Source organism: Taeniopygia guttata, chromosome 2 (assembly GCF_048771995.1).
Source record: "Taeniopygia guttata chromosome 2, bTaeGut7.mat, whole genome shotgun sequence".
Lineage (NCBI taxonomy): Eukaryota > Metazoa > Chordata > Aves > Passeriformes > Estrildidae > Taeniopygia > Taeniopygia guttata.
The window spans coordinates 131,647,027-131,667,978 of record NC_133026.1 but is presented as its reverse complement, the minus strand read 5'-3'; the positions used below and the strand labels follow the sequence as shown (position 1 = coordinate 131,667,978).

General features: G+C 39.9%; 1 protein-coding gene across 11 annotated transcripts in view; it reads left to right on the top strand.

Moving 5' to 3' along the window:
- The first annotated feature begins 279 nt into the window (after nucleotides 1-279).
- Nucleotides 280-20,952, top strand: part of UBR5 (ubiquitin protein ligase E3 component n-recognin 5) — an 85,084-nt gene continuing 64,411 nt past the window's right edge. For 9 of the 11 annotated variants that reach the window (XM_030266526.4, XM_030266522.4, XM_030266525.4 and 6 more), the window contains exons 1-5: nucleotides 292-635; nucleotides 17,985-18,029; nucleotides 18,506-18,587; nucleotides 18,764-18,840; nucleotides 19,630-19,749. In XM_030266526.4, the coding sequence (XP_030122386.4) occupies nucleotides 574-635; nucleotides 17,985-18,029; nucleotides 18,506-18,587; nucleotides 18,764-18,840; nucleotides 19,630-19,749 (386 nt within the window). In that variant the 5' untranslated portion in view covers nucleotides 292-573. Of the gene's footprint in view, nucleotides 636-17,984; nucleotides 18,030-18,505; nucleotides 18,588-18,763; nucleotides 18,841-19,629; nucleotides 19,750-20,952 lie in introns of all 11 variants that reach the window. The other 2 variants (XM_030266531.4, XM_030266528.4) reach the window with 2 other exon arrangements.

Below are 20,952 nucleotides of genomic sequence, written 5' to 3'. Positions count from 1 at the left end.
CTCCGCTCCCGCCCCGCCCCTCAGGGGCACCGCGCCGCGCGCCGGGAGCCGCCGGGGCTGGGGGAGGGGGGAGGGGGGGGAGACAGAGCCAGGGACAGGCACGTGGTGCTTTACGTCCCTCTTGCGCAATGACGTCACCGCGGCCCGCCGCGAGGGCGGCGCGCCGGGCCAATCGGCGGCGCGCTTAGTGGCAGGGGAGGGAGCCGCGCGCGCCAGTCAGCACGAGGCTTGCACGCGCGCCGCCGCGCGCGCCGGTCGCGCCCCGCCCCTTCCCTGTCGCGGCGCACGGAGGGCGGGGGAGGGGCAGGGAGAAGGGCCCGCTGGAAGCCAAGATGGCGGCGCGTGCGTGAGCGCGGCGCGGGCCCAGCTCCGAGCGGCGCCGTTGCGGCCGTTCCGCCCCGCCCCGCGCCCGCAGCGCCGCGGCCGCCGAGAGCCCCAGACTCCGCCGGTCGGCCCCGAACCACCCCGGGGGAGGGACGGAGGCCGAGAGCCCCCTCCCCCGCCGCCCCCATTGTGTGCCCGGCCCCCGCCCGCCCGCCTCCCGCCGCCGCCGGGGGGGCACCGGCGCGGAACATGACCTCGATCCACTTCGTGGTGCACCCGCTGCCGGGCACCGAGGACCAGCTCAACGACCGGTGAGGGGGGGCGGAGGGGAGGGGCCCCCCGGGGACGAGGGGAGGGGCTCCGGGGCAGCGGGGCCGGTCCGACCCCCCCCGCCGGGCCGCGGTTCCGCCGGGTCCCGGCGCGCCCCGCTCCGAGCGGCCGCTCCCGGCAGCCGCCGCCGCCGCGGTTCGCCCCGCGCGGGGCCGGGGCCTCGACTTTCGCCGCGGGCCCGGCGGGGGCTCCGGCCGGCCAGGGGAATCTCGGCATCCGGCCGGGGAACGGGGTTGCCGGGGTTCCCTGGCCGAGGAAGCGGGTTCCCGGGGATCCCCGGCCGAGGAGCGAGAACGTGTCCATATTAATCAGGGATGGAGCGAGGCAGACAATGCGGATGGGGGATCGCGGCGTGTGAGAGAATGACGGGAGCGGGGATAAAGGCGGCAGCGCTGTCACACGCAGCGCCGGTGTGCGCTGCCTTCCCCTGCTCACGCACCGGGTGTTCGATACAAAAGGAAGCCTGATCTCCAAATCACTGATGGTGTGCGGCTTGGCTGAGATGGGGATGACAGCTGCCAGCCTGGAAACCACGCAGCTAACTTTATGTAGGATTAGGGGGGAGAAATTGCAGGCTGGGGAGAAACTGGAGTGCTTTGAGAGAAAATGAATCCATGAACCAAATTTTCCTCGCTGCTTGACGTTTATTTGACAGCTCTGTGTGGCTGTGAAATATTTCTTCTATAGCAATTGTTAATGGTATGTGTAATAGCTTGCAAATTTTACTTCTGCTCTTTTATAGAGGAATTCTTAAAAACTTCATGTTTAATTTCTCACAAATTTATGTGTGAATAAATCGTGATCTTTAATCATCACTGGATAGAAACCGAAAGTGTTTTTACACTAAAGACGAATGTTATTTAATGATTCTAAACAATATTTAAGTATTTTTAAGTCTTAAAAAGCATAAGCTCTTGGTTATACTCTCCTGGTTTTGATACTACCAGTAGGTCAGGGTCCAGGTCATTCCACAGTTCTTTGTAGTTAGGCCACTTCTCCTAGACCAGTTTTTGCTGAGATGCCTCTTAGAGCAGGTGAGGTTTGAGCGTGTACAATAAGGAAAATAGGTAGTTTTGAAGGCAGAATTTCTGCCTAACTACATAGCCTATATGTTTATACAGGGAAAAGAAATGATAAAACAGATCCAAAACCTGAAGTGTGTTACTGTGGACTGTATTTTTTTCCGTAGCCTGATAATGCATTTTACAGAATCCTGCTTCCTAGGAGGCCTAGCCATTCCTACAGAATTTATTTGCTTTCTCCATAGGTATTGCATTCAAATTTGGCATAGACCATCTTCCTTTAGTGACAAACTGAGGGATGATGCTGTACTAGGACTTATTGCTTGCACTGTCTTGGTTTGGAGTAAGATCTAGGCCTTTGAACTTGAAAAGACCCCAGTGGGTTTTCTTTTTTTTTTTTTCTTTTTATATTGGTTGGCCCTTAGAAAACATTTAGCATGTAATTATCACACTTTGCTCCAAGTGAGAGAGCTCATCTGTTTTTTCTTTAATGTTACCTCTTCTGTTGACATATTGATATAAAATGTGAATCCCTTTCAGTCTTCATAATGCTTTCTCAGTTTTTAAATTTTTTTTTCTTCTTAACACAGCAGCAGCTTTTACACCTACTTTTTGATACACGAACCTTCCAAATGTGTGGTAATTAATATATGGAGAAAGCTGCAGCAGTGCTGTTAAGTAGTGACTATTCTGAAAAAATCAAGTGACTCCTTGATCTGAGCTGCAAGTCAGAAATTTCGACTTCATAAATGTAATTTTACTAAAAAGGCAGTAGCTGTGTATCAGAACTTGTAATGCAGTGAAGTCAGAATGATTCATAAATAGAGTTGAGGCACACACTTATGTGCTGGAAATGCCAGTTCAATTTTATCAGTAGCATTGCTGCATATTTCTATTCTGTCAATGTTGATAAAAATCTAGATGGCTTAATAAATTCTCATACACATGCTCATAGAAGTTAGGATCTTGGAACATCTCGTGTCTCTGTGATGTTTCTTTTCTCTCTCTACAGGCTTTTTTGAGTCTGGGCCAGTGATCAGTCAGGGTTTTTTTCTGTCTGTATTCTGAATGATAGTTGTTTCTCAAAATTAGATTTTGGGATCATACTTCTGTATTGTATGCTTTCAGTAATGGATTTGTGTTTTTCATCTAAGGAGTAATCACTTAAAACCCGACGAATTTATTGCTGCACTCCCTGTGTGTTCAGGGTACAGGACACTGTTGAATTTTGTAACCAAGTATTTGATACATTATGCTTAATAACGAGTCTAGATGTGTAAAGACAGTGGTTTTTGGAAACCATCCTTCTCCTGAAGTATTGCTGTGCTCTTAAGTAGTCGAGAAAATGTGAGGAAGTAGTTTTTTCTAGTTCGGTTTGGTGCATTTTCTGTCATTTTGTTCTACAGTTTTTGTTAGGTTTTCTGTGTAATTTGTTGTCACACTTATTCATGCAGCAGCTGTGAGAATGGCAAAACACTTCAAAGAAAAGAGGAGAAAGTAACTTTAGAACCACAAATAATCGTAGGACTCCTGAGCACATCTACTGATCATCTGAAAATACTTCTTAGCTAGTGTTTTTGAAAATGTAGGTTAATATTGCACCTTGATGGTAATTATTAGTCCTCTCTAAAATAAGCTGAAACAGTGTTGACTTCTTCACTCAGAAGTCTGGAGCTGGTGACACTGAAGAGAGTTCACAGAGGACAAGGTCATACTTAATTTTGTAGTTGTATTAGAATTCATCTTTTGAAATGGATACTAGGCTAAGCTTTTGTTTAGGATGAACTGAGGTAATTAAGGTTTTTCTGGCAGGTTTATTAAGGAAGACAGGTAACTTGGAATTTTTTCCCCAAGCAATTTGTTGTCTGCAAACTGAATATGAGGATTTTAATGGGAGACAAATTCTGTATGGCCTGCAGTTTGAGAAACGACTCCATAGAGTATTTGGGATCTAAATAATTAATAGCTTTAATATTTGAAAAAGAGGTATCCAGCTTCTGTTGCAGTGGGTATTAGGTATATTTTGTAGATTATCCACCTCTTTCAGGGTGGGAGATTTTGTGCTTTGTGAAGGAAGTTTGACACAGTTTCATAGATAAGTTAATCTTAGTGTAAATACTTAGTATATTTCTGAATTTTATATTGGGTTAGGAAGTGGGTGTAACCATGACAAATAGCCTTTTCTTGACTGTTATGAAACCTCACAGGAGCAGTTTAACTTGCTCTGGGAAGGAGAAGGGGACTCTTTCACCTTACACAAATGGCTTTCCACACATGAACTGACCTTCAGAGACAGGATTCATCTCAAACCTTTGACTTTGTTTTTACCTTGTACTAAGAAAATTCTTGTCAGCTAGACCATTTAAGTCCTAGCATAGATTACGATGTAATTTTTGAAGTGGTCATTGATACAGTGTTTATGTGGTCTTGTCTTTCCTCCTGGAGATGAGATGTAATGAATTTGGTTAAATAGAGATATTTTGAATATGAGGGTTTAGAGGTGTCATGTAGTAAGTTTTCTGGCAGTGACATCTTTGAAACCAGTAGCACACCTGAGAAAAGTTAATTTGAAGCTTCAGTGAGTCTGTATGTAGTCAGCTTTGGGGGAAGAAAGGATGATCTCGTTTTTTACATGACTTTGTTTTCTCTTAATAATACATTCAGTGCCTGTCTCTGTTATTTGAATGCTACTTACTTTGGGCCGTGCCTAAACTGAAAATTTAAGTTGTGTACTTTGCATTGCCTGCATTGTTTGCACTCTGAATTTGTGTGGAAAAAATTGCTAGGAAGAACATACCTTTTTAATCTGCACATCAATTTAAGGTGGATCTGTGCAAGTGATCTGTGGATATGTGGCTGCTGCTCTGGCAAACGCCACCCCCCCTTGCATTTACTGATGAGCAAATCTGTTAAAAATCTCAAGCAGATGTTGCTGGAAGGAGCTGGTGTAGGGTGTGGTGTGGCTGTGCAGGGAGCCAGCAGCGATGTGGAGCTGATGTCTTGGCCCCCCATGTGTGCAGCAGCCATGCACGGGGAGGGAGAGAGAGCTCCTGATAATGCGAGCGTTCATGTTAAAGTGATATTGCATGACCTGAACCTGCTCTGCTGCGTCCAGCGGCATGCTGAGAGACTACCTGTCCTCTTGTGCAGAGGAATGCAGCCGAGCACGAACTTCTGTGCTGATACTTATGTGTGTCTGCCCCAAGTTGGGGAAAAGAAGGGATTGATGGATGCATTCTTAGAGAATCTGCAAGTTTTGTGCAGATAATACAGTACTTCTTTTAGCTTAGGTGATTTATTTTGGTGTGCTTTAAACTCTTCCTAATCTACTTAGCAAAAGTGCAGGTAGCCCTCCTCAAACAGGAATAGGTGGTTTAATTACTGGGAAGCCATAACTGATGTATTATTTAAATTACCTGAGTTATAGCTGCTTGATAAACTTTAGTAACAGGCAAAGTGTTGAACCTGGTTTTAGGATTAATTTCTTGAAAGCATAGCCAAATTTAGATTGTGCTCTTTTGGAAGAGAGGAATGGAACAGTATGACTGTCGTGACATTATTATTACCATCAGACTCTTAGATGGAAACACTTTTTAAAATATGAAATGGTTTGGCTGCCTCAAAAGATTTGCACCACTACTATGATAATATAGACTGTTACAAGATTCATACGTTCATCAGTGCATTAAGATTTGATCTTAGTATTGTTACTTGAGAGCAATAATTTGGGAGGTTAGGCATCAGAATGTACAGTGTTATTTCATGTCTGGTTGAACGTGGAAGGTTACTTTTGCATAGGCCAGTATTCTAGGCCTTTTTGAACTTTGCTCTGCCAGGGTTGTCTTCTGATTACAATTGCGTGCTACACCACAGATGCTGCTTTTTAGCGAGTACATATGTAATTGTCTGTGAATGTTCTTGCTGAAACTTTCCTGAGATGTTGTAAGTCAAAGTAATTGCTCTCTTCTGAAGGCGGAGGTTTGTTTTCCCCGCCTCTTAAGTTGCACTAACTTTTAAGTTTCTGGTCCCATAGGAAACTGACTTCAGTTGCTAAAATGATAAAAGATAGTCCTGGTAAAGTGAAGTAAATATAATTTAGTGCACTAGGAAGTTGAACTGGTTTATCTCCTTGTTGGGTGTGCATCAGAATATTTTGAAAAGTGCTGCAGGAGGGAGAGTTGGTAGTGAAGAACGGGAAAGAGGAAGCAGGGTTGAGTTCCTTCCATTTTGAAAGCAGCAAGTTTATTTTGGCTACTGTAATGTGAAACTGTACTATGAATGTGATCTGGGCTGAGAGTAGTTGTGACCTGTCACAAGGAATTTGGTAAAATAGTAATTGGGACACAAATGTTGCTTTCTTTTTGCTTCTCAAATCACATATGTAAGGTTTGAGCGTATTTGTTGGACCAATGATAAAGCGAGACTAATTGACTAAGATACTAGTAGCTATATTTTAAGGTTGGCACTGCATGTCAAAGCTGTCAGAGAACAACAGTTTTAAATCTAAGAACAGTAAGTCAACAACATTTATGCACTAAATATTTGTAAAAGTTAAAAACTATAAACAGTGACATGCATTTGAGGTAATTTTTGGTATAGTATGTATTTATGACATATTCTGATCGCCATGTAGGATGTTTGTCAAATTTGTGATTCAATAAAAAAATAAATGTGAGGGGTGTGACTCTTTCTTAAACAATATAATGTAGATAACTGTTCAGTATACAATTATACTTATATGAAAAATTACACTTGAGGAAAAACAATGAAGGATGTACCTAAGCTTGGCAAAATGCAAGGTGTTGCAGCTGCCTTTTCACATTTCTGGCACAGTTAACAATTTGTGACTTAAATAGGTGGTATTATGTATTTGAAATTTATATGAAGAAGAGAAGGGGGTTCAAGGTATTTTCTTTTAGTGATTACACTAGCACTAATCTAATTTGCAGTTACTTTTGCAAGACGCTTAGTTTAAAAGCTGCTGTTTTGTCTTTCTCTGCATCAACAGCCATTTATGCAGGAAAAAAAACATAAACAGAAAAACTATTTGTGTTTTTTAGTTGTACAGACTTTCTTTAACCTTGAGTTCATTGAAGTCCACGAAGGATTTGGCTCTTAGCAACAATTCCACATAGGAGACTGCAGTAGTTGGCATCTGTGTGTGCCCCAGAGAAAACGTGAAGACAAGGCCTGGTTGCAATAGTTAGCTGATTTTAAATTGAGAGGAACGACTTGGAGAAAAAAGATGTTGAAATAAATGCACAAATCTAATTTTCACAGTGCACATGTGTGTTTTGTCCAAACCCTTAAGCTTGACAGTTTAAGTGAGGATGACACAGCATTAGTTACTCCATTATAGAAATAATTATCCAAACTTCAGATCTTATTTGCTCTTTCTGGCATAGAACTATTTTGACAATAAACTCTGTGCTCTATTTCTAAAAGTCTTTCTGTGCTTAAAAAATGTTGGTCACCAACATTGCTTTCTTTTCCCTTCCCCTCTAGGGAAATTAGTGTTTTGCTTCAATTTAAATAATGTTATTGTTTTATATGAGAGAGAACACATACTCACTGATACAAAGGTATGAAGTGTGCCAGTTTTAAACAGTTGAAACATACTGCAGACCTGAACCGAAAGGTTTAAGGTGGGAACACTGGTCCTCTGCATTTATGCATTTACACCTAAAACTGCCACTTTGGTTCCAGGTGAGGAGTGATGTAGCCATTAAATTTGCTGTCTTGGAAAATTTTGTCTTCATCTCGTAAGTCTCACTGCTACACCCAGCACTTGTCAGGGGAATTTCTCATACTAAATATGCTTCACCCAGTCTTTCAGCAAATCCTAGCTGCTCCACTTTAAAGTGCAGTGTGTTTTACAGCAGCAATCCATGTTGGTACAGTGAATATTTAAATCCCAACTTGATTATTTTGTTGCAGTTCTAAAAATGATTTTTGGGGTAGCATCTTAAAGTTTGTCTTACTGGCTAGTTTTTGTAATCCCAAGCCAGTTGCTGTTGAGAAGATTTCTCAAATTGCTTATATCTACAGTGGAGATGAAATGTGTATTTTCTGTAATGTTGTTTTGGACAGCTTTTCGTCATTAAACTAGTTACTGCCTTTAATCAGAAAAGATGCCTGAAGATATTTTGGTCTATCTTTCTGATTTAGTTTTTACATTATGTGTTTATTAAAGAGTGCAGAATAAAAACTTTGGAAACATTTCCATGATTAGTACTATTTTGGACGTTAGCTATGTTGGGATTTCTTGCCATCATTGTTTTATTGCCAGCCATAAGGTCTGCCAGTTTAATTTGTGGCAGCAGTAGTGTAATACAGTAGATAAAGGTACCAAGGTTGCTGAAGACTTCAGTAATCTTACAAAATTTGTCTTCAGCAAAAAAAAAAAGCCTAAAAAATAATCCACATTCAAGAGAGTGTGTTTTTTGTTTGTCAAATTAATCAGTTCAAAATATCTCAAATAGCTGAGGGTGATAATAACCATGCAGCTGTAGTTTGCCTATCCATTATAAGATAGCCCAGAAAGAAACTGCTCTGTACCCAGATCTTGCTGGTGTTACTTTCTGCAGCATGTTTGCCATCATCTCTAGTTAAGCCAGTTGCTAATTATGTCTTTTTTTTTTTTTTTCCTGTGTGCTGTAGAAGTAATCATTGATTACTTCAATCCAAACTTATTATAAAACAGCATTTAAAAAATTTGCTTACCATCTTTCATTATGCTTCATTCTCTATTATCCATTATGTTTCCTCAACCTCTCACCATTTTCACTTTTGGGATGGATTATCTCTCTATATAGGTAGGGAGTTCTGATACAGTGAATTGAATCTTGATTGGGATGTCAGGATTCTACTGAAAATTGTAATTTCACTATGTAGGTGTCAGCATGGAGTCTGACATTGACTTTACATAAACAACTGTTTCTGCTACAGCGTTTTTCCAAAAACTTAACTGGAAAATAAGTATTTGCCTATGGGAATAAAGGTGAATGTATGCCTTACTCTGCTTTTGCTTGAAGCCGTTGGAGTTTGTCACTTCCTTCAGTAAGGGTGATATAATTTTAATTTCTTGTTCATTATACAAAATTAATTTTCTTAAATGTGTCGCTGTATTTATTCTTTCATTTATAGTATTAAATTCTTGCTATTCTCTATCCAGCCTGAAAACAGTCAGAGCTGTATTTTTTTCTCTCTAGTAAATATCAAGATATGTTCTTCTGAAGATAATTTATGGCTTTTAATCCATTTCATATTTTTTTAGTATAAGTGAGTTATTGTTGTCTGATCTTTAATGAAGATCTTTCTTAGGTTGTTGGAACAACTCTTTGGCTTTGACCACAGTCTATTAACAGCAGTTTTTCTTTTCTCATTTTCCATTATTTTAAGTCATTGTATACACAATTCAATGACTTTGGCAGAATGTGTCTGTCTCTAGAGCTGTAATTTAAAGGTACGTAATAAAACCTTCAAATGAGATGGATCGTAACATCTTGTCATTGTGGGGCAGATTGGATAGGTAGAAGATAATCTGGCAAGGAGTGCCCTGTTCCTTATAGGAAGGCTGGGGACCAACAGCCTGTTTTGCTGGGATGGCCAAAGTTTGTTTTTTTTCTCTTGTGGGGCAGAATCTGTATCTGACAAGATTGTTACCGGAGATAATATGGCCCTAGGGAAAATGTGATGCAGGAGGTGCTCCATGTGCTGCTTCATGAGTTCTTCTAGAGGAACCAAAATGCTGAGGTTACACTGAGGGAAGCACCTGGAGTTTCATGGCTGGGGTGCAGGCAGATGGAAAAAAGAGTTCTTTTCCTGGCAATGCAAAAAAGTATTGGGATGAACTGTGCACCTCAGAAGCTTGGGTTTCTTATTTTGTCTGCACTGTGCATCAGACAAAGCGATTTGGCTGCTTGTTTTTCTGGCGCAGTGCTTGCTCTCTACTCTTTATTCCAGGCCTCAGTCCATTCCTATCTAAATCAAAGATGCAGTGTCTGAGAGAAAGGTTTTGAAGATGTGTTTTTAGTGGAAGACAGAGCAGTGTGAGGAGGAGGTCTGGTATTTAAAAGGCAGTTTTTAGCAAGTTTGCAAAAGTGACATGCAGATAACACTGTGATATCAGAGTTTTTGTTGAATACTTCAAGGCTTGGAATTGGAGCAATTGGCAAGTACAGGACTGGACATGCTAAGTGATCTTTCCCTGTTGCTAAAACTAATTCAGAATGAGAATAAGGTCGTTGGACTTTATAGTAAAGCAATTAGAATTCAGTTCTTGTTTGTGCTTTGTTTTTCATAAAATCACTTGTACAAAACATACAGTTGCTTTTCTCTAGTCAAGACTCTGAGTGTTTAATAATGTGACAGTTCTTACTTTTAAAAATATTTTTATAGCATTTGAATGCTCTAATCAAAGGCCATTTGCCAACTTTGCACAAAGTGATCACAGCTCCCAAAGGCTTAGAGCAAAGGAAAATGGTGAAGAGATGATTTGGGTTCCCGCAGTAGCCTCAGCTGGGACCAGAACTTGGCTCTCTAGGCTTTAAGCTGGTGTGCTGGTAAATTCACAGCCTCCTTGGTGGCTCGTAATGAACTCCTGAAGGAACGTTAACAACCTTATCACAATGGGGCACAAAAAGGTTCTATGGTTTTCAGTGACTGGATTTTTAATTTGATAGCATTTTTTAATGGCATCACTACAGCAATGTTTTGACTGTAAAAATGGGATTTTTTTCTTTTCTTTGTCTTAATGGGATCTTTTAATTTTCATTCATTCTAGTTTAACAAGTATACAGCTTCCTAGCTGTATTTTGATAGCTAGCATGTTTTGTTGTTCAGTGTAGTAACACTGCTCATGTTATTATCACATGTGTATTTTTCAAGTATCCTTGAATTTAGAACCATGGGGTTCTAAATTCTCATTATTCATGTTTTATTATCACAAGAGGATCTATTTCCTAAAATGATGGATAGTTAAATAGCTTACAACCTTAATTGCTTTAAGATTCAGAGCTCACCCAACTGAGTTGGTTGATCCAGTTGTTCAGCTGTGGTGTTCTGGCTAAAGAAATGGCCTTTTACTAAATGTTAAAACAGCTGTGAGGACTTTGTGCAGTTGAACAGAATGTTGGACCACAAAACGATTTGATGTATTCTGCACCAGAGGACAGATTTCTGTCTGGATTTGCAAACTGTACTTTTGGAAATCTACTGCCATAGAAGGGCCTCAGATTGAGTCTGACTCATTCTCCTGTAGTGTATTTTTCTTTTTTTCCCCCCAGAAATGACACTAAGTGCTTAGGCAACTTGTAGCTATAGATCTACTTCACTGCCAAATTCTATAGATAATGTGCTAAATAACAGGTAGGCATGTTGTTAACTCCTCTGTGGCAGTCCTGTCAGGATCATACCATTTGTGATTTCTTCCTGTTTGTATTCATGTTGTTAACAATTTTTTTTTTTTCAGAAAAGGGGCTGTGCTGTTTCATAGCTTATGGGTGTTTACTTATTTAAAAAGTGTGATTGACTTTGTATTCCTGTTGAGCTAGGCTATGGCCATCCTCTGCTCTGTGGTATGGGGTTATGGTTCTATGTGTTTTCTTTTTATTCAGGGAGCGATGTTTTCAGTGTCACTTAAATCTGAAGAAAGGGTGTAAGTAGAGTCTGAGCTAGAGCAACCAGTCTCCCAGCTTAGGAATTCATGGCTAGTTAGAGGCATTTCACAAATTCTACAGGTGTCTGCCCCTGCTCTTGCTGTTGCTGCTAAAGAAACAGAGTACTTCCAGCTGGATATTTAAGTACCCATGGATTTTTTTACTGAATGTGTAACTCTCTGACACTTTCCTGACTCATTGGTGTAACTTTTTTCCTGTGTCACTGACCACAGAGGGATTCTATACAGCAAAACATGAGTTGCTAGCTTTTCAATGGCAAATCCCCTCCTTTTGCTGCTGTGCCTTCAAGTCAAATATATGGAGATCACATCCTGAAAGCATTAAGTCCTCAATATCAATTGCAGAATAGCTGAGGTTGAAGGGACCTCTGAATATCATCTGGTCCCATTCCCAGGCAAGGCCATCTACAGCTGGTTGCCCAGGAGTCTGTTCAGATGGTGTTTCAGTAACTCTCAGGGGCTGAGAGTTACCTGAACCTCCCTGAGCACCCTGTGTGAGTAATTGGTCACCCTCACAGCAAAGAAAGTATTTCCTGATGTTCAGACAGAATCTCCTGTGTTTTGTGTGTGTCTGCTGCCTCTGGTCCTGTCACTGGGTGCCACTGGAAAGAGCCTGGCTCTGTCCCCGTTACTACCCTTGCTTTTGGTGTTCATATATGTTGATAAGATCCCCTCCAGAGCTTTCTCTTCCCTATGCCGAAGTCTCCACTCTCTCAGCCTTTCCTCTTGTGTGAGATGCTCTGGTCCCTTATTTTTGTGTCCCTTTGCTAGACTCTGTCTAGTATGCTCATGTCTCTATTTTAGTGGGAGCCCAGAAATCCAGATGTGGCCTCATGAGTGCTGAAAAAGAGAAGGATTGTCTGCCTCAGCATGCTGGCAATACTTTCTCTGTTGCAGCCAGAATGCTGTTTTACCTTCTTTGCTGCAAGGCATGTTGGCTCCTGTTCAACCTGGTGGCCACCAGGACTTGCAGATTCTTTTCTGCCACGCTGTTCTCCAGCTGGACAGTCTCTGGCATGTGGTTATTCTTGCATGTGGTTGTTCCTGCTGAGGTGCAGGGATTTGTGCCTTGCCTCCCCTTGGTTGTCATGAGGTTGCTGTGCTCTGGATGGCAGTGATGTCCTGCATACCCACCAGTCCTTGCAGCTGGATGTCATCAGCAAACTTGCTGAGAGTACCCACTGCCCCATCATCTGGATTGTTAATGAAGATGTTGAGCAGGACTGGACCCAGTATTGACCTGTGGGGCGCACAGCTTGTCACTGACCTCCAGCCAGACCTTGTGACACTAATCACCACCCTCTGGACACAGATGTTCAGACAGTTTTTGGTTCACCTCACTGTCTGCTCATCCAGCCTGAACATCAACTACTTCTATGTGAGGATTTTATGGAACACAGCACTGTAAGCCTTCCTAGGCAATATACACTGCTCTCCCCTTGTTCTTCAATACAGTGATATGAAATTTACCTTTTTTTCTTAAAACTGGAACTAAAATACATGTTTTTATCATGCTTTCACCTTTTTGTGGGCTATTTTTACCCAACTTAGGTAATTGTCTACATCAGTGTTATTAAATAGTAATGATCTACTGTTAGAGAACTTTCATTCTGCAATCACTGTATTACCTGAAGACTTTTCAGTGACAGGAGAAGCTGTTTTCAGGACAATTACTTTGTTTGGTCTTTGCTGTTTTAGCATTCTACTGCAGATTACAGAGTCAGCACATTGTGTTACCATTGTTCCAGAGAGAACTATGAAGTGATCAGAACTACCTTTATCAATCAAACTGACAATCCTGCAGAATAGGAAATAAAGTTTGGGAGAAGTGTCCTGTATGTGTTCTGTAAACTTGTGTTGGCTGATACTATGAAATACAAGAACAGCTGTTCGGGTCAGACAAGAAGTCCATCTTATTTTCCTCCTGTTTTCTGCTGACAGAGACCAGTGCTAGATTAACAGGAGAACAGTGTTAGAATAGGGCAAATATACAGTGAAGCTTTTCCAACTTCTAAGAATTTGCAGCTTGGGGATTTCCTGAGCAGTAGGTGTTGGTTTAGTATGTAATAACTAAATAGTCCTAATTTATATTCTTGAAATGTGGAGAGGATACAGTGTAAGCCATGGTTCCCCCGAGTACTGACTGAGTAGAGCAAAGGGTTTCTTTGTCATCTAGTTCATTTCAGTGGTCTGTGAATTATAGTATAAACACATTAGCCCACTACCCTAATGAGCAGTATGGGTTACCTTGGAGCCTGTCATTTTGTAGTTGTGCTTGGAATTTTTTCTTTTTTTTTTTTCTTATGTGCATTACTTTATTTTCTACAGATAATCTTATTGCCTGCTTTTGGCTGGTACTTTACCATTTGATTTTATGGATTCTTCCCCCTTTTTACCCAGAATGACTTAAAGCACACTCTAAATCTTCATTTATTCCTGTAGGAGAAAGGTGTAGCTGTGGAAGTGTAGCTTCCTCCTCGGAAGCTGCTCTCTAGTGTTTGAGATGGCAGCTGGGGGCAGGATCCTTTTGTATGCTGTATTGTGGCAAGGGAGACAGCTGGGTGTGACTTTACGTCAATGACAATGTCTAGTGTCAAAGTTATCCTGGGATTAGGAAACTAAGATAATGTATTTGCTTAATATTTTTATTGGTATCCATTTTCTGCATTTTTGAGGCTGTTTTTGTGACACTGATAGACTGGCACAGGAGCTTATCTCCATGTGATTCAAGACAGGCAGGTGAGAGAGGTGTTTGATCTGCAGGCTGTGCAGCTCTGCTGGGCCAAACCCTGTAAACTGCCCCAGAGGTGCTTCCTTGGGTCTGGCTCACTGTGCTCAGAGCCCCTCAGGCTCTCAGCTGAGGGACAGGGATGAAGGTTGTATTTGCTTTTTAAGTGTTGATAGGTATGTAATACTGTTCTTCAATGCTTAAATGGATTGTGTCATATGGGTGTGTCCCCTTGGGTATCTGCTTGTTATTTTTATTAGTATTAGCATTAGCCTACCCTTGGCAAAGCATTGTAGTGGTGCTTGAATACTTCTGTCTGCTCTGGTGTGGAAGTCTCATGTTTGGTGCCATATAGATTTCATTGACATATTGTTTTAAAGAGACCTGATGACTTAGAAAGATCTACCAGGCCTGAAGTAGCTTTATTTCTTATTTCCCTACTTGAAGTTGTTCATCATATCAATCTGGCTTTGGAGGTTTTAAGGTTTTGGGGTGCATGTATTTTTGTTTGTTTGGGGTTTTTTGTGTGTGCCTGTGTGGTTTTTTGTTTGGCTGGTTTATGTTTTGTTTATTTGGTTAGTCTTTATAAAAAGTACCTTTTTGTCCTCTGCAACTCTTACCTTCAGTATTTTGAAATTTAATTTCTCTATATCTCTTTCACATTTTTGAGCCTAACCTGCTTTTATAACACAAGGTATGGTGGAAGAATGGGTCCTGACACACAGAAATTTTCTTTGAGAAAAGTAATATCTTGTAATGAGTAAAAGGGCCATGTCAGAAATCTGAGCTGTGATAGTCCTGACCTAGAGCCTTTTTGGTTGCTTGGTGTGAACATAGATCCCTTCTATTCTGATCAGTTTCTAGAGACTAGAAATTGGAGCTTGAAAACTTGAAATTAAAGAAATCCCTCCTTGGCTTGGACAAACTGAAAACTTTATTTTCCTCACAATTGTTTTTGGATTAATTTCACTAATAATATTTAAAGAATGTGTGTCTTGATAGGAGCTATCATCACTAAACCTTTTGTCTAAAAGTGTTGCCAAGCCCCAGTGTATTTTTTCAAAAATGTTTGTGATGAAAATACTTGTTGCTTCTAACTTTGTCCTTTGAAGTAGTTTAATTGCCTTTAATGAGACCTTTTTGAAGTGTAGTCTGTCAAGGCGTTTATATTGGAGATTTCATTTACCACAGAAAGGTCTTAGTGAAAACGTTGACCTTGATGTGGGAATTGACTAAATCATCTCTGCTTGTACCTCTTCCTTCAGAGCACATCACTTGAAATTACTGCACTGTATAATTAAAATTAACCTGATCTTAAATAAGCTTTTCCCTTCAGAGGGTCAGTGGTACAATACCCTGCAACTGTGCAGGTAGGAAGGCTTAGATTGCTGCAGGAAATGATTTCAAGTTTTTATTTTCTCCATACAGAGTATACAAACACATCTTTCTGCTTTCTCCATAGAGAATATACAAACACATCTTTCTGCTTTGTTCTTGTTTTCCCGCTGGTTTTGTGATTGGTGTTCATGTGGATGCTGGTGCCAGCACAAGAAAGGGGAGGAATGAGGGTGGAACCAGCAGACCAGCAGGGAACAACTCCAGTGGTGTTCTGCATCAAATTCAAGTCCTCATGGACTTATAGGAGCTTATGAGCAGTACTTTTTAATTTTGCTGTTACAGCAGTTGCATATGAAATTTTCCAGGCATGAGATAGTTTTTACTTTTATTTTTCTTTCTACAGAGGAGTTTAGTACTTTCAGCATTGTTGCTTATAGCTTTCTCTGTTCCCTCCTGGTAAAGATGGATGCCAGCCTCTTTTCAGGAACATTAGATCTCTTTTGGCCTGTGCTTCTTGCAGATAGACCTACTCTCTTGAGATTGATGTTACTCATGGATTCAATGACTATTCAAATCTTAGCTTTCTGAGCATATTTCTTTCCTATTACTTCATTTTGTACAGGTATAAAAGGAGCATGATGATTTTTTTTCAAATTTTAATGTCTGTTTCTTTGGTAGTGGTATGGTCTTGTGACCAAGGCTCAGGTAAGGAAGTTTTAAATGTTGCTCATAGACTAGTCTAGTAATCATCTCCAATAAAGTGCTAGTTTTTTTGCCATCATCTTTTCTTAAAGGCAGTGCAATGAATTTAAAGGTAGGTTTTCCTATTCTGTAATATTACTCATGCTTGCCAGGAGAGAAATGTTAAAGGGAAACTACTCAGGATTCCTGTGGGAAATTGTTAGGTGGGAAAATCAAGACATGGAACTTAGGGATGTTTAACTTATCAGATATTATGCAGCAATCCCTGCTTGCTGTATAAAACCATATGATAAGGTGTGGAGTGTACTTGGGGTTCATTCCATAGTTTCCCACAGTAGTTCACTCTTGTGGGGTACCTTTTGCACAGATTGCATGGGAAGTTTGTGTTTTCTCTTGCTCTTGTGGGTTGTCTTCACAGAAACCTTATCTGGGTATGTACTCTTGGCCTGTGTGAAGTAGTTGTGGCTGGAAATTGAGAGTGTGAAATCGCCTACTTACAAATTGGCAGCTTGGCTTGAATAGCAAAAGACAATTCTAAACACATTCAATTCCTTCCTGCTGTCTTCATTTCACTTCTCCTTTCTTCTTGGGCTTGGAAGTTATTCATCAATATAAAAAACCTTGTTTCTCAAAGAGATTTAGAGATATTATTATTTTTTTTTCCCCTTAGGACAAGTACTTCAGAGTTAAACACTGTTGGTAATGTTAAGATTTCACTGTTTAGACCTCTAGTCTGTTTTCTTTCTCATTTTCAGGGTTTGCAAGTAGCTGAAGTCTGATATCCATAGTCTGGGTGTAGAAACTGAAATGAAGCAAATAAATATGAAGGACTTAAAGACATGGATTCAAACAGATGAAAACAGTGTTGGTGTGGCTTTTTGTTAGGTTTAGAAAGGTGTTGCTGATTTATGCTAGCATGAGCATGGTGCTAAAGCTGAGATTTTAAAATTTTAATTAAGAAGACCTAACACAAGTTTTACAGAATTAGTCTTCGTTTTATGTCTTGATAAAATTCAAGTGCTCTGACTATAATTGGAAGCTCTTTGGAGGTTTTTTCAGATCGCTTGTCTCCTTTGGGAAGAGAGGAATCCAAGCTTTAATTGACATGCTTACCTGATAATACTCCAGTGTCTTTGTTGCCCATAGAGGATCTTTCCTAAGTGGATTAGAAATTACCGTAGAAATTACGCTGTTGCTTTCTACTTTTTGACACAGTATCCTCTAAGCAGGCTCGGTATATGGGTTGTCACTTTCTTCTGCTCTGATATTCTGAGCTTTTGGAAACATTGTTTACCTTTAGTAAAGGTAATGTTTTACGAAACCCTATAAATAGTGATGTTTCTCTGGATTGTTTATTCTGTTAGGGAGAATTTGTTTTTGTCCCTTTTGCCGTTGGCTTTTGTTCATCTACTTCCTTGTGTTTTCTGCTTTGGGGAATTTACTGACAAATTTTTGGCTCTCACATGCCACATGCTTGGACTTCCTAGAAGATTATAATCCTTTCTCATCTGGGATACTGTATTCAATCTTATACAAGGAAATACAAGTATATCTGCAGTTCATGGTCATTGCTTTATATTTCTAGTTTGTGCATGAAGTTGTAAATGGTTGTAACAAGGCAAGAGTAGTGTTTTTTGGTACTGACTTGCAAAACACACAGAAATGCAAGCAAATGTTGGCTCTGTTGCAAGGGTAAAACTCCAAAGCAAACCAGACTCCTAGCACCAAGTAGTATTTATATTAAACTTAAATAAATGTGGTGGTAAGTTATTCCCATAACATCATAAATATGCTGTGTGAGTGGATGTTGTGGACTGTGGAGTATGTAATCAAATAACAGCTTCATTTCTTTCTGTTTCAGATTAAGGGAAGTTTCAGAGAAGCTGAACAAATATAATTTAAACAGGTAAGGGATATCATATGCTGCTGTAAATAATTTAGGAAAGTACAATTTTTCTAACAGCAACAAGAAGCAGGTGATTGTACAGTAGATGCTGGAGCCTTAGAAATCCTCAGTGCTACTGATACTGAAGTCCAGACATGCTTCAGATGACAGTTCAGATAACACAGGAAGCAAATGGACGGTTCTCAGTTATGATAAATTATATTTTTAAAATCTTCATTATGGAATGACTTTATAATATGAGGTATAAACCCTGTTGTTTGTTGCTGATCAGATTGAGTGAAAATTATCACCTTTTAAGATCTTTTCTCTGCATTTTATGTGCTGTGTGCTTCAATTAATGCACGCTTAGTCATTTTTGAAAGTTTTTTGTATTGGTAGCCACCATTGCACATTTTTCCTTTCATGTACAGCTTGATTTTTTTTTTCCAGACTTCAAAAGTTCTAAAATACTATAAATTCTCACTTTTTATTTTCAGCCACCCGCCTTTGAATGTATTGGAACAGGCCACTATTAAACAGTGTGTGGTGGGACCAAATCATGCTGCATTTCTTCTGGAGGTAAATTCCTGAAATCTTCTCAGATAACAAATTTGAAACCATACAGTTAAAATTAGTTATTCTAACAGTAAATTGATTAATGCTCTTCAGTAACTGAAGACTTGTGTTTTAATTTTTTTGGTAAACTTGACTTACATTTTAATTTTGAACACTTGCTTTTCTTGTTCTAAATACAGGATGGTAGAGTCTGCAGGATTGGTTTTTCAGTTCAACCAGACAGATTGGAATTGGGTAAACCTGAGAATAGTGATGGGTAAGGAATGCTTTTCTTCTAAGATATTTTTTGAACTCGATAAGCAGCTCAGCTGCTTTTCTGGTTTTGTTTTTATTTGTGTGTTTTCAAAGCAGATTTTGGAATGGATACTTTAAGTAGAGACACAGTGGTTATGGTGATGCAGCCAAACAGCCTAGCTTGACAAACTAGTGTAGGAAGAAATAGTATATGTGATTCTGAAGGAAGTGAGACAGGCTCTCTTTAACTTGAAGAAACAAACTACTCCAAAAATAATCCTTAAGAAAGAAGCTGTGTTAAACTGTTAAGCTTAATGCAGAATCTACTCTGAAAGTGGTCCCATCTGGCAAGGCTCACTTTCTAGACCTGTGGTCCTCAGTCCAGGTAAGTCCCCCTTAATAGGACTAATTAACAGTTCAGATTTGAATTTAAACCACTTAATATTGAAGTAGCATACTCAGGTTCAGGTTTACAGATAGAACACCTGCTGATTACAATTTGTACATATACATTAATGGAAAACTTAGCACAGTGGCTAACTCCAATCACTAATTAGCTTAATATGTATTTGCATCTGTGCTATTATGGATTGCTGATGTACGTAAGGTCTGTTAGGCATGCTTTCCACTTTCTTTTTCCAGTGTACCTCTTAATATACAGTTAGATTAGTTCGGAATATTCCCCAAGGGTGTTGCTTAAGCTGGTATGTTACCAGACTAAGTCCCTGAGAATTTCAACCTGGGATTCCAGGTTTTGTTCTTAACCCATTTGGGATTGTTTTGTGACTGATTTACCATCTTTTACTTTCAGTTCAAAGTTGAGCAGTGGCTCAGGGGCAGGAAGGACATCCAGGCCAGGCAGGACTAGTGACTCCCCATGGTTTCTGTCTGGTTCTGAAACTCTGGGCAGACTGGCAGGCAACACCCTTGGGTAAGTTTTGATAGGATTGAGGCTGCAATCTGTTTGTTCCATATTTGAGTATATGTGTATACACATATATAAATTGTATGCAGTATGTCTAAGGGAACGTATAATCACAGTAGTTGTGTAGGTAGGGTATAACAAAAACAACTTGATGGACTTGGTTAAAATAACAGACATTTAAATGACACTTCAGCACATAGGATACAGAGAGTTCTTCATATATGTGTGAAGAATAACCTGGTTTAGGCTGTGTTGTCTTCATTTGAATGTCTTTTTAGTTTCTTGATTTTTGAAAGCAGTCTTTTAGAGGGACACTATCAATTTAAACCATGATAAGCTAGAAGCATACAGTGAAATGAGTGCATTTATGCAGGAAGAACCTTCATTATGTGCTCCATTGTTTTGTGTCTTCCACTCTCTTGCCCCAAGTCATAAGTGGTGTTTTGATAGCCAGAGTTCTATACATCATAATAGAAAAGGAACATTTGGAAAAGGTTATTTGTCAGAATCTTTAAAATTGTACTACATGCAAAATGTACTGTGTAGATCCAGATTTCTCATCATTAGCTTTAAATTTGATGGTGTCCCTTTTTATAGAAATGTAATTTACATTCCATAATGACAGTGATCTCTTTGTTACATGTTTTTGTAAAGCATGTCTAAATGTGCTGCTTCCTAAGGTTACTAACTGAAGTAATGAGAACTGTGGTTTCTGCATATGAATGACTTGTTAAGAGGCAGGAACTAAATCTTTCCCATGAATTTCCAGAAAATTTGTTGGTTTTTTCTTACCAAATACACTAATTTCATTTGGGCCTGAGTTGCATGAAGAATAACCATCCCCATAACCTTCCCATTTTTTTTCTGAATTCATTACAAATCTGAACCTTAAAATCCATGTGTTAAATGTCAAAGACAAACTAGTATTGTCATGTTTAAGAACCTCTTGTGGTACATGTGACACATTTTTTTTCCCTCTTTATTCTTAGTTAAACATAATGTGTTAAAATTGTTTGAATCTTAGAGACTAACCCTAAAGTGTTCCTAATGTCTTCTCTTGAATGTCTCAGAACTAGGTAGTTGAAAGTCACTGAACTAATAGAATAGCAGTAGACACTATAACTAGTCTGTTAAAAGGAGGGAATAATTATCTTAATAAATTGAATTTAAAACCATTCAAACTGTGGAGCCACTAGAGTAGGTAACTGG